We start from the raw sequence: 14,181 nt of genomic DNA, 5'->3' as shown, positions 1-14,181 counted from the left end.
AGGGGAGTGTGTGTGGATGAGCAATAATATTCTGACTGTCGTTTAAGACGTCAGGTATCTCCAGCTCCTGGTTAATATTTCAAGACACAGATGTAGTTGTGTATGCCAGTTGTGTTGCGTGTGTAAGGTCACGTGAATAGACTGTAAAGAAAGAAGGACGATGTGTCTTCACCTCCTCCCGTTGAGCAGATATTAAGCCATGTTTGACTTTAACCCCTCTTTATATGGCATCGAATAACTAATTGTAAAGAAGCTACCTACCTAAGAACTACATTTCTTTTTTCCTGCACACACAAACTGTAGACTTAAGACTAATAAAAAAATCAAACTGCCACTCATTCTTATAAAACTGCCTTTTAATACGTTTCTTAAGTTCTGGTATTGGCTGAAATAAAGCTGATAAAAACCTGATCCTTCCCCCGACTCTGCTCCACTTTCCCTCCTCAGCCTGGCTTTACTGGCTCCCAGTGCAAACTCAGGTAAAGTGTGGGGAATGTGGAGTCGAAAACCTCCCAGTTAAACTTTAATTCGTTTCATCTCAATAATTCAGGTTGATCATTTTAGTCGTTTCCGAACCAGGACCTTCCGCATTTGGATCAAGTAGCTCATAAAAAATAAGGTGTGCCAAAGTTAGGGGCCTAGCTGCTCCTTCAGTGTCCATGATAAATATTTAATCAACACTGCATATCTGATGCTGTGTAAATAACAGTATCTGATTGGACCCAGTTGTTAAAGAACTCGACTCAGGATCAGGGACTCTACTGCAAACACAGATCAAATCGGCCTTACACACACTCATTTAACGAGCAGAAACTCCAGTGTGTATGATTAAATGACACGGAGCGTAATGAAATTATTTGCATAAAGATTTTTAGAGGATCCCAAGACGCCCCCCCCCACTTCAACCAAATCCCAGTTTAACCCCAATATCCCTCAAGGTTATTAAAAAACCGGGGTCTACAGATCATTTTACTGATAGTGCCGAGATTATTAGAAAGTCTTTTGAACCCTCCAGTGGTTGAGGATTACCACCGTGTATCAGTCAGTCATCTCGAGACCGACCAATCAGAGCGCTCCGCTCCTTACATCAAAGAGAGGGGGGGGGGGGGGGGGGGGGAGAGGCTGTCATTAAAACGCCCTTTCATCTTATTGCACATTTACACTACAAGATATTTTCTGACCTAATTTTGCACCAGACATCTCAGGCAATTTACTTTTGTGAGGAAATGCTCGGAGAAAAAAAATAATCTCTGGAATGTGTTTGGGACGGCGAGACTGCACCAGAGTCTGGTCTGATTTGTCTTTCAATGGTTTGAACTTCTAAACCCTAATGGTTTCTGCAATTCTCTCTTTGGGCGAGTTTAAAAAAAATATATATATTTAAGTAAATTAAGCACAAACAAATGTGAGATTTGTCTTTCCCTTAAATTAATTATCTCCCTTGATCACAGAGTTGCTTGAACACAGCGGTATCACTAATCTTTGATATCCCTCACCCTTAAACAAACCATAAACTAAAGTCTCTCTCGCAGCATATGGTGCAGAGGTCAAAGGTCAAATAGATGGCATCCAAAAACTGGTAAACAAGTGAAATCCAGGGCGCCCATTGGAGGCTCGACTCCTCATCTACGTCAGCCATTCATGTCTTTTTCTCTTTCCCTCTCTCCGGACTGCGTTGTCATTGTCAAAGCTGTTACGCTCCAGTTGGCCTCGACAAAAGCGAGCAGGGTCGCCAGAGGGTTTTCTAGCTATGATCGCGGTGGTGTTGATAAAAGGCCCGATTAGGGGGCTGAATAGACACCCATTAAGAGGACATCCACACTAGTGAGGGAGCCCCGGGGCCAAACGGTCCACTTTAAGAAAACCGATCGCCGCCTGAGAGGCCTTCGTCACATATTTCATGTACTTTGTATAACGGGAAAGGGAAAAAGAAGTTTGAGCTGCAGAAACCGAAGAAATAAGGAGGTGAAGGTGAAAAGCTGCATATGTTTCTCATTCGAAATCTAAATATAGAGCTTGTGTCACTCTGATTTGCAGATAACACAGTGCAACCTTATCCAGACCGCAGTTATTGTGTGAAACGGGTTGTTGGTTTTGGAAAGTTACAAAAATTGTCTCAGTTCACAAAATGTTTCTCCAAATCTTCAGAAACTAGATTAATCAGAGAGAAATAACACACAGAGCATCCAGACGATGATAAACTGGCCCCTGTTGAATATATTACTTCATTATTTATTGAATTCTTTCAAATTAATCCTTATCCACAGCATAGGTCAACCAGTCCAGTTAGGAGAAGACTGGGGTCCTTTGAATTCATTTTGAAACCGAGTCTAGCATTGATTCCCAAGCTTTGCAAAACAGACATAATTTCCAAATTGGCTATTATCAAGTGTCTGTCCACTTTGTGCTATCTCTGAGAAAGTTATGTCATAACCGTGTTGTATAACTTTGAACCAAATCTCCCACATTGAGCTCCAGAGCCCCACTGTAAAGGCGCCGCACCACTCACCCAGTCCACATGGATTAAACTGGAAAATCCTTGAAACCCTTTGATATAAACTGAGGCCGTGTCTGGATTTCTCAGTTATGGTTTGTACCTGAGATGATCAGTCAAAACCAGATGGACTTATTTTTTTTAAGTGGTTACTGGTTCCATATTCAGAAGGTTTTTAATAAGCGAACAGGGTGAGGTCAACGGAGAGAGGATATAAGGTGATTTCATTCAAAGCAGCTGCGATGCATTACCTGCACGTAAATGAGATTTCTCAAGATTTAAGCACAGTCCTATTGCTTCTCTTAATAATGATTTCTTCAAAATTGAATACAAAATGATTGCAGCATGTGATTCGCTCTATGTATTCAAGGGCTTCAGCATCCTGGTGATCAGGCCTCCTGTTCGGTCACATCTATCTGAGTAGATTAAATGAAACGTGGGAAGGTTTATATCCTGTAAAACATTTTCCATCACTTAAACTTCCGCTTGCTGTCCGCATCTTCAAAGCATGTACGAGGGGTGAGCGGTGAGGGGGTTTGGGAACACGGTTTGAGAGCTGGAATAAATCGGTTCACAAAGAGAGAGACTGTTCATCGGTGCTTGTGAACATGCATTTGTGCATGAATGTGCGTTTAACTAACACAATGGTGTTCGAGACAATAGTGTGTAACACCACAGACGCAGCTGAGCTGTCAAGAAAAGTTTCACTTTCATGGAGAAGCGGAGTCTGTTTATAAATTAAACATAACCTAGTGGAGCTCCGGCTTGCAGTCGACTGGAGGAGGTGACTGTACACTACAATATGAAAAGGAGGAAGAGGGGGAAGAGGAGGAAGAGGAGGAAGAGGATGGCAGGGCTAAAGTCACCGGGTTGTGCAGAGCATACATTTAAAGAAGGTGTCAGGAAATAACAGAGGAGGATCCTGAATGTTGGTGAAGCCTGAATGTGGGAGAAGCACCAACCAGACAGTTTGTCAAGTTGCATTTTCTGACCTTGTTTGTGTTTGAAGTTTGCTGAAGCTTGTACGGCACAAACCCTCTGAGACCTTTCGATTACCTGTCGTAATTCGTCTGATGGTGTGGCTCAGGTGTCACATGGTTGTCACAACAAATGCCCCCGGACAAGATAGATCTATCACAACCTATCCTGAGAAAATGGGGCGGATGGACGCATGAGGACTGAAATATCAGTGCTGAGGACGTAGGAGGCGAAAGATATGATTCAGCAGTCAGCAGCGGGCGAGAGAACAATGACGGCTGAAGACTGGAACCAGGAGATGACGAGCAGGTTGTGACTGTCTCGTGTTTGAGGACGCAGAATTTCATTCGCTCGAGACTAAAGGAAAGAAAGCTGTGTGGTTTATTTGCATTTCAGATGAGCAGCTTGAAGAGGGGAAGTGGAGGAATCAGAGAGCGAGAGCCTCTGCCAACACCAACACTTCCAAGTTACTGTTACGGCCAAAGTCATCATTCACACAAGTTGTCATGAGGTGGGATTGATTTTGTGATCTCGCAAAACGTGACCTTCAGACACGAGTTCACGCGTCTCCCTCGCTCATAGTTGCGGTTAAAAACTAATAAAAGCAAATAAACACTGGAATCCCACATTAGATCAGACCCCAACAAAAACTGAAATTCATTCTGTATCCTGTCAGGAAACATTACACTGTGGTTTGGCTGTAATCAACTGAGATGGAGTCTGATGTCATCTCATTGCCACCAACGAAGATCGTGAAAGACAAAACTATCAGTGACCCACGAGATTTTGACAGTTTATTCACAGATATTAAAAAGGATATAAACATTTTTGTCCGTCACGCAATTGGCCGCAGGATGATTCATTGTTTGAGCAGCTGTTCCATATTGAAATAGGATTTTACATTATTCAAAATGTCTTTAAACCCTGCATCAATAATTTGAGTTTCTATGACTGAGAGCACATCAGTCTACTGCCTCAGTCTATCCTCAGGTAGATCCAGCTCGGTTCTGGCGGCTCCTCTTGGAAAATACAAATACATTAGTTTCGGGTTGATGTCTGATGGGGAGGATGTAATACGTGACTGATTGACAAGATACACACATGTAGGTTTTACATATGGTTTTACTTATCCAAGACAAAAGGCTTCAAGGTGAGGACTCTCATCTCGTAGGAACCCTTCCCCAACAGGAAAAGTGTTTAAAAGAGTCCTTATACTCAAAAGTTTCCTTGTAGGTTCTTCATTTTTTAAATATTCATTCGCAAGTCACTATTTATGTGTCGGACCTGCAGAGTCTGATATTAACACTACATGCAACTCCTTTCAAATTTCAAAACGTCAATTGATCCAATGCTTCTTGAAAACCCAAAGTCCACCAGCGCCGCCGGTTTGTGAGCCAGCAGGTTCATTTCAAGCACTTGGATGCAACCTTTTCTCTGCACTGCGAAGCACTTTGTGACTTCATGAATACTTTACATCTGACCAGACTGTGTCAGGAGCACAGGGAAGGAGGTCGAGACCAGCGCCTGGGATCCGAAAAGACACTAGCTGGAGCGGAGGAGAGGAATGAAGGCCGGACTGCACAAGTGCCAGGGAACCACAAGGCTGCCTCTCAGTTCCAAGTATTCTAAACAGAGACAAGAGACGTGGGCCACACAAACAACACACACACACAGACACAAACACACACACAATCACACACTCCACAGCATCTTCAGGAGTACAATCTCCCAGGCCCTAATTACAGCGGGGCTGCAGCGTTTCTTATTTGCTTTGCCAAATACTCTGATCACACACACTAGGGTACAGTGAGCACAGATCCAAACACACACCCACCCACGTATTCATTTAAATTGTGCATGTACAGGAGCAGTAACTACACAGCCAAGGGAGCCATCTCTTTAAACGTCGGCCAGCAGATAGGAGTGATGATGTTTTTTTTGCAGCCCCTGGTGCTGATTCATATTTTACCCGATCGCACCGAAATCCTTCGTGGGGACGGTTACATAACATTTCCATGAACACATGGCAGCATGAGAGAGATTACAAGTGTCCTGTTCCATTTGGTATGCGTGAACGAGAGCATGTCCAAAGAGCTTACCTCCAACATTCAGTGTAGTGAACATACGAGGGATGAATGGTAAGTCCGTGAGGGAGAAGGATACGAGTTACACATGAATGTGCAGGCTCAACTCTTTACAAGGAGACATTCTGCTCATATTCAGGTTTACTTTCCATTGCTTGGTTTGGTTCACACACTCTGATGCTCAGAAAACACATCACTTTCCTCAATCTGTCCATTGCTGCAGCTCCTCTCTGCAGCCTCGGTCTGAAATGATTGGTTTTAGCCCCTATCTTTTAAGTCACCCCCCTTTTCCTGATCTGTTCTGATTGGCCTTCAAGTGCACGTTGGAGATGTCGGCCTCTACTCTTGATAAACCTAAAGAACACACTGGTTGTTCAGTAGTTAGGTGAAGAGGGCGCTTCCTGGAAGTCCAGTCACCATCACTACTCAGGAGAACCATCGAATAGGTCTGATTCCTACATAGAATGAATCTGTATGCTGCCGCTGAACTCTGTAGGAAGGGACTGTGTCGAGAAATAAATGGGCCAGGTTTACTGAAATTGACGCGTTTCCACCTAAAGCCGCGAACTTATCAATCAACTCACTGGTACATCGCTCCTCTTGCCTTTCGCCCTTCAGTTCCATTTCGTCTGATTTGTATGCCGCGTTCATCCGGAGCTGTTAGCCCCGGATTTTAAAGTCTGATTGCTCAACTCTTTCTCTTTCAACCTTGAGTTGCTTCGAGGAAGGTCATGAATAATAACCAATCCGCTGCCTAGACCAGCCCTCACGTACAGACCAAGACCAAACAGGGAGCCGGAGCACTTTGCCGTTACACAGCCTCTCACTCGTTTACAATCCCCAAGCTCGGTCGGTTCTCGCTGTGGCCCCAAATTGGAACCTGGGATCTTTTGGGTTTCTCTGTGCCCTCTTTTGTTGCCCCTAAACATCCCTCTCCGTCTCTCTCCCTTCTCTGTCTCTCTCTGTTTTTCCACACTCTCGCTCATTTACATTCACCGTACAACACACGTTTCTCTTCCCTTTCTTACAGAATTCTCTTAAGTGAGGGAAACTAGGCCATTAGGCTGCGGCACAGCTTCTCCCTCGCTTCAGTATCCCCTTCTCCTCCAATTCCCTCTTTTTCTCTCTGCTACCCTCGCTGTCGCCTTGTCTCATTCTCGCTTTTTCCCCCTAAGTTGCCTGCAGTATCTGTCTCCCCCCCCCCCCCCATTTTGTGTAACCTTTCTCCTTTCCTGTGTTGCTGCACACTCTTATTGCCTTGGGTACTACCGTGTCCTACCTTCGACTTGTCTCTTTGCTGCTGTGTTCTGTTTTATCTCCTGTCATCCATAATTCTGCACACACACACACACACAAACACACACATACACACAAACACACACTCACACGCACTCAAAGTTACAGACTAACTGAATAGGAAAGTATTTCACCTCCTGCTCCTATTTCTTTTTCCCTGTAGTAAATGTTCAGCTGCTATTTACCGAAACAGTAAATAAAGTTAAATTATAATAATTGGAATGGCAGGGGGACAGAAATCAAATCTGTTTCATTCACTATAAATAGGGGATTTCTTTTCTTGCACCATAAACAAGGCTGAACTATTTCTTATAGAAAGTGTTCATCTTCACTGCTGGTACTTGAGTTGTGACCAATCAGGAAGCAGAGTCAGACTGAGTTTTCAAGCTACAACGGGACCTACAGCGTCTCGAAACTTATCTAGGGGCTTGAACACTGGTGTGGATGGTAGATGTTGACGTAGAAGTGATGAGGATTAAAAATAAAAAGTGTGCACGTAGCCTAAGATGATGGTAATTGTGTGAAATTATGTTCTGGTTGTATTCAAACCTACATTTCAAGTGTAGAAAGACAATTGGGACATTGAATTTACACAAGTGGCTCATGCTCACATTTAGGTTGCAAGTACAAACATTGCCTTTTGGCATTCAGCCCGGTGTGCACTTCTTTCTTTCTCATGCCGCTCACAGGAAACGTGTGTACACGCTCAAACAAACCACAGGTTCTCAGGTGATGCTAAACATCCTTACACATGCTCCAAATGCAACTGAACCTTTTTTGAGCTCATATTAGCCAAACATTTAATTTTAATTTTTGGTTCTGTAGCATATGAATGAAAAGCAATGAGCAGAGTTTAGCATCTCTCTCATATTTATGGATTTGAATTTAACCTGATCCTCAACAAAACTAAATCCTGATTATTATTATTTATTGGTTCTTTTAGCCATTTGTTAATTACTCTCACTCAACTCCACATTAACTCTGGTTAGTTAATGCCAGACACAATTAAAGCCAATTAAGGTAAAGCCCTGTTACATGTGTGAAGAGGTGGGTGGTGTGTTCAGGTTCCCTCTGTAGGTGGAGACACGATCTCACAGTTATCCGTTCCTCTCCGTGTGTACGAGCACCCCCCCCTCCCCTCCCTCCATCCCCCATCCAACCTCCGCCTCCTTCCTTCGCCCTTTGTCCGTTGGCCGCCGTCCTGTCCGGGTCCCTCCGGGCTAATCTGCTGGTGTACCAGATGCATGTGCTCATTAACCTGATACCACCTTCTAAGAGCCTGAATGGCTGTGACACGGTCTTACACATGCACACACACACGCTCATGCATAATAGTGACACTCTCACACACACACACACACAAAGAGGTGGTTGCTGCTCAGTGACATGGAACATTATTATTAGTTCACTTGCTGGATTACTGAGGAAAAGAGATCTAGAGGAATAAAAGAGGATAACGGTTGAGGTGGGAAGAATAAGCCCGAGAGGAGAGACTCCGACCTGAACACAGACAAATGCACATGGAGTCTTCTCTTTAACTGTCCTCTTTTCTTGTCTTTCATTCATTTCTCGATCTCATCTTCTATCCCCCCCCCCATGTGTATTAAAATCCTCCCCACCCACTCAACCACCACGACACCCTCCTTCACACCTCTCTCTCTCGCTCTCTCTCTCTCTCTCTCCCTGATTTTCCTAAGAAAGAGGCCTCACACAAAAGGCAAGAAAGAGGAGGGGAGAAAAAAAAAAATCATCCACCTTTTTTTTGTATGTGTTGTTCTTACAAACGGCAGCTGTCTCTCACATTGCCTCCCCTATTCACACCCTCACACCCTCGGAGCCTTATCCACCCGCAAAGTACCACATGGGACCAACCCCACCTCCCTCGCTGTCCTCCTCCTCCCCCCCCCCCCCCCCCCCCCGCTCTGAGTGAGTGGACTGTGTGGAATAAATGAGCTCATTCACAGAGTCGAGCGCCTCCATCCCTTCGCCGCCCAGCCCAACGTAAACAAGCGTAAGGTATAGGCCACATCTAAGTGCACTTGGAGCAGAGCCACCAGCTAACGGCTGATGTCGGGGGGGGGGGGTAAACTCTATCTGAAAAGTCATATTGTATCGTCGGACTATACTTCGCTTTGAGGAATCATGTGTGAAAACAACTTCCAACTGCCACGGGCTTAAGTTTACATTTGGTTTTGCTTATGAACGAAAGATGGGGAGAATCATTTCTGAGATGCAGATGCACTTTTTAAATGAAGCCACAGTAAAATATGTCCCAGGATTTCACAAATAAGGAATTTATCTTTTACCTTCACGAAAAATGTCACTTTAATGCACAATATTAAACTTCTTATTCTTCACTTTAACTGTGACCACACATTTAAACTGTGGCATACAGCGACAAGGTTATCAACGGAAAATCAAGTTTTAAAAAGTGTTTACATCGCACACACAAAAGTATTACTTTTGTGTGTGCGATGTAAACACTTTTTAAACAGCTTTCTGTAGGTCGGCCTTGACTCTGCACTTCAGTTTGTTCTGCTTCTGTTTGTCGAGAGATTGAATCAGACAAGCAAATAAAATCCTGCAAAACCGTCTTTGTTTACTCACCTATTATAGAACAATGGCAGCGTTCATAGTTCAGCTGCATTTATTCTCATGCTGCCCCAGAGCCATATGGTTCTTTTCCTCTTTCTATCAATATTCAGTCTTCTCTGTTTGTAAAATCCATTTCCTGTCTTTAAAATTTTCTCGGTTTCTGTCTATACATGGACGAGCAGAGACTTTATAATCAGGAGTTCATGGCAGCACTCCGGCTCCAGACACTTTCACTTAAAAATGTAAGGGTTGTGTTATAGCGTGGTATTGAACAATTCCATAGCCATAACTGAATATAGTGTATTTAATATAGTGTTAAATATCAAATCTGATGGGTTATTTAAGACGTTTTAAACCTATAACATCAAACCCAAGTATCAAGTCTCTTTTCATCCTCCCCACTTCAGATATTTGCCTTTTACACACGATGCACGCAGCAGAATATTGTCTGGGTCAGGAGAGGTCACTAAAGGTCACCACAGGAAACATTCAGACGAGGGGTGGAGCCTGGGTACAACATGCAGGAGGCAGAGACGTGACATTATATTATGTGATTTATTTCAAGTACATGCATCTATTTTTGTCGGTCTCCAAGTTAATGCCTGAACTCTAATAAGCCAGTGCTGGAATATGAAAAACATTCTGAGGATAAGACGTTTTCATCAAGCTGCTGCTGCTGCTGCTGCTGTAATGTATTTTTGGCAAATTAAGCTTTTTCAATATTAAGTTAACAATGGCGCTCGCATTCCTTTAAACTCGCCCACACAAGCCTATATGTATTGTGCACTTTCTTTGTATGAATTGTTTTCAATCCGTGGCAAAGGTCGTGTGCTGAAATTTAATTAGTTTTTAATAAAAGATCATAACTCTCAACACTGCCGCAATTGCATCCCCCCCCCCCGCCCATCTTTCATCCGCTCTGCACACCATCTTAACAAGTCCAAAATAGCATCGCATTCAAAGTGGAAATGGAAAAATCATATTGCTTAATCCCTGCATCAACGGCAACAGTAATAGAAATGAATGGACAGTCTGATTAAAACAGCCACACACAAAATGTCTGATTAGTCTTTGAGGTATTTAGTGGTTCTAGGTGGAGACCTTTGCTTCGGCTCATTACACAATGTTGTTGCAGTTGTAATTAATGTCTTAACGCCCCAAACAAACTAAATGGAAATAGTAATTTGTTCACTTGTATTTTACTGGGAAGATTATAAACAATAATATGTTTTTTAACCCCATTGGGGTTTATGGGTCGTTGTCAGCAGGATCACACAAAAACTACCGAAAGGATTTCAACGAAACTTGGTGGAGGAATGAGACGTGGGAGAAGAAAGAAATCATAACATTTTGTGGGAGTAATACCTGAATATGTGCAGATTGGTGCAGCTTCATTGGATTTAATAGGACTGTTGGGCCTTGACCGAGGTTTGCACATGACCGACTGCCAATCCATTCCACAACTTTGTTCAATAATTCTAATGTCTCGATCACGCCATGAGGATTATTGAATAATAATTGAGCTCAAGGTCAGTCACTGAAGAAAGAAACACTGTTAAACTGTACTCTTAACATCACCAACACAAGAACAAGGAAGCCACCGCAAACCTTGACCTTAATCTACATTTCCAGAGACGCGCGTCTGTATCGAGAACCTTTGATCTCGAGAGCAACTGCCAAACATCGTAAAGTCGTTCTGTCAAAACCAGCGCAGCCATGAAAGAGAGACAGAAATAACCAGTGGGACACACACATGCCAACATGACATCTGAAGGAGCATAAAACAGCATGTACACTTAAAAAAAAAGACGGCAAATGGAACAACACCATATCCTTATTACAAAATAGACTCTCTGTTTCCTATAAACCGCTGTATAGTGTATAGTGCCACCTTCACTCGCACCTCATGTTATCATCATCTCATTCCCAGCATCCCCTCTGGCTGTGTGACCCCCGTCTTACCTCTCGTACTCCAAGTTGTCGTGATCACAGCGGGAGTCTTTGTGCTTCTCCCAGTCCTTCCCGTGGCGGCATGTCGTCAACGACACGATGTCCTTCCCATTGTGGATGTGGTGGAGTGCATTTCGGGTGTCAGAGCCGATGCCCGTCAGGTAACGCTTCCCCTTGAACATCAGCAGGTACTTCCTTCGCGGCGGGATGGTGCTCCTCACCAGCCAGCCCCGCTCTCCGCCCTTCTGCGGGTGATCCTTGGAGAACAGCGGGATGGAAATGTCAAAGCCTGGCCTGAAGTGTTCCGTGTTGAGGCTGGCTTTGGCTAACATGGCCTGGCCGATGTTAAAGCCCAGGTCCTCTGTGTAGTTGGGCCACGTGCCCGAGTACAGGTTGAAGATCAGGTGGTTCCTCCCGTCATTCCACAACGGGTAACCACGAATGCGCTCGTCCAAGTTGGGCACGAACTGTCCTGACAGCTGGTCCCGGTCCAAGGTGTCTATCCCGAGCACGAACAGACAGGCCTCGCGGGGGTCAGACGTGTAGTACCGCGACTCTCCTATGGACGTCAGGATCTTCCTGTAGCTTTCTGACACATGATCATTTTTCTCCGACGGATATATATACACCCTGAATCCTTCTCTGCCTCTGCGACGACACCGAGAGAAGTCGAAGCAGGTTTCCATGCGGCAGCGGCTGTCCTTGTAAACGGCGGACCACGCCTGCCGCCGCTGTCGGGGCGACTCGGCCGTCCCAGGGTCCGTCTGGAGCTCGTCCAGGTGGGCATAGCGGGGCAGGAAGGCCCGGTCGGTCCAGTTGGGCCAGGGGCGCACCTCCTCACCCCGCTGCCGTGTCAGCAGCCGCAGCAGACGCAGCTGGACGCCTCCACCCCAGTAAAAGAGGACCAGCCAGCAGCACGCACACAAGCCCAGCAGGACATACTTCTTACGCGCCTGCATGGGGGCCTGTCACAGTCTCTTTATTCCGCTCTGTCTCTCGTCCTCTGGTTGTTTCTCCCTATCCTCTGCCCCTCAGCTCGGCAGCCTCACAGGGGCGGGGGGGGACTGACTTGTGACTTCTAACAAGGAGCTTCTACGAGAGGACAATGTGTTAACAAGGACATCACTTCCTCATAGTGCGGCCAAGGCCACTCTGCCATTTAGAATGATCTGACTTACTGACTCCCCGCTCTCAGTCTCTTTCTGCCTTCCCCATTTGCTCTCCACTGCGCTCTCAGACGTGTGTGTTAGCCTGTCTCTGCTGTGTTGTGAGCTGCCGCTGCTGCTGCCGCTGCTTCTGCTGTGAGCATTTCTTCCACGTCCCAGCCGGGTTGAGCGAGATGAAGGCTGATTTCTCCGCTCTCTCAGGCCAAGCTCGCTGCCTCATGGTGCCTGGCGCGACGGCTGTCTGCAGGGCCCCTCCTGGAGAGAAGTAAACAAACAGGAATACAGATCAGTACACAGAGAGCGCTGCAGCTCCGAGGCCAACACGGAGACGTACACTGGGATTGGTCTCCAGAGATACCATAACTAACACTTCTGATAGCTCACTGGGTATGTTTTCATTTGGATGGCTTTTCATTTTTGGGAAAGACATATGTCCTCTTGCAAACTCAATCACATTTAATACACACAAAAACACACAATGTTATCAAAAAGCAATAAAGCAGCACAGCTGGCGAATATTTCCCAAGCAGCGACCGAGGATTTTAAACTGTCAAAATCCATCTTCAGGTCGAGCTCATAAAGAGAAAATTGAAAAAGCAGAATTCATTGAGCTCTTTTCTTCACAGAGGCCACATATCTCAGTCCCACTCTGGCTTCTACCTTCCCTGTGAAAGAGAGAGGGATATCTACTGGCCATGTGTGTGCCGCGATGTGCACTGACTCCTGGAACAGTCATTTTTAAGGATGGCATGTCAAACCTGGAGCGGCGGCCTGGACTGGATATTATCATCCTCTTCAAGCTCCAGTTGGACTGAGCCAGAGACAGTTGAGGCGCAGCGGAGGAGAAAATGAGAGAGCGTTTAGCATCTGAAATGGAGATTGGGAAACGCGGAGGGGAAAACAGAACTGCACTATGGCTCCGAAACGTCCGTTCACCTTGGAGAGACGCGGAGAGAAGGCCTTCGCTGTTACACTCGCAAAATTGCAACGGCTTTTACAGCCCTCCTTGCCAAACATGAGCCCCATAAAACCCCTATATGTACAGTATGCTTGTGTAAGTGTGTGCGTGTGTGTGTTTGGGGAGAACAACTCACAGTGAAGGGCAGTGTTCCTCCTGCCAGCTGCCACACAAAGGCAGCTTTCAGGTCTCACCTGGCCGCTCTCGCTCGCTCTACCTCTCATTCACATTCCTCACTTCTGCCTCCTCTCCAGCCAAGCAGAAGTGATGCCTGCCTCCTCCGTTCACCATAAAACAAACATCGCACCGGTGACGTGGGTAAACAACTCATCCTCTGACTTCCTAAACTCGAAAGCTAGGAGGAAATTGAGACGTGTGCGTGGAAATTACCAGTTTTTTTACTCATCGTTGTGTGTGTGTGTGCTTCAAAATTAGCTGGATTTACCACTGCTCTTGATCTATATGTGTTATTTTGGTGAACAGGTGCGATTTCCTGTTAGAATCACAATCTCCAATCACAACATATTACTGTAGAGGGCGCTGTTGCTCAGTAAAAGTGACACAGTGATGCTTTAAGTTGTTCTATTTACCTGGTTTTCAATGGGATCAGTGACGATTCTGCAATATTCACAAATCTCAGCTAAATCCTACAACTATAAC

At 45.2% G+C, this 14,181-nt stretch overlaps 1 protein-coding gene across 1 annotated transcript in view; it reads right to left on the bottom strand.

Moving 5' to 3' along the window:
• LOC128461234 (exostosin-1c-like) overlaps nucleotides 1-12,784 on the bottom strand; it is a 33,452-nt gene extending 20,668 nt beyond the window's left edge. The window contains 1 exon segment of the mRNA XM_053446065.1: nucleotides 11,410-12,784. Within this exon segment, the coding sequence (XP_053302040.1) occupies nucleotides 11,410-12,356 (947 nt within the window). The 5' untranslated portion in view covers nucleotides 12,357-12,784.
• Nucleotides 12,785-14,181: the final 1,397 nt, after the last annotated feature.

Source organism: Pleuronectes platessa, chromosome 18, assembly GCF_947347685.1.
Source record: "Pleuronectes platessa chromosome 18, fPlePla1.1, whole genome shotgun sequence".
NCBI lineage: Eukaryota > Metazoa > Chordata > Actinopteri > Pleuronectiformes > Pleuronectidae > Pleuronectes > Pleuronectes platessa.
Note: the sequence above shows the minus strand (reverse complement) of the source record. Positions and strands in the feature narration are given on the sequence as shown.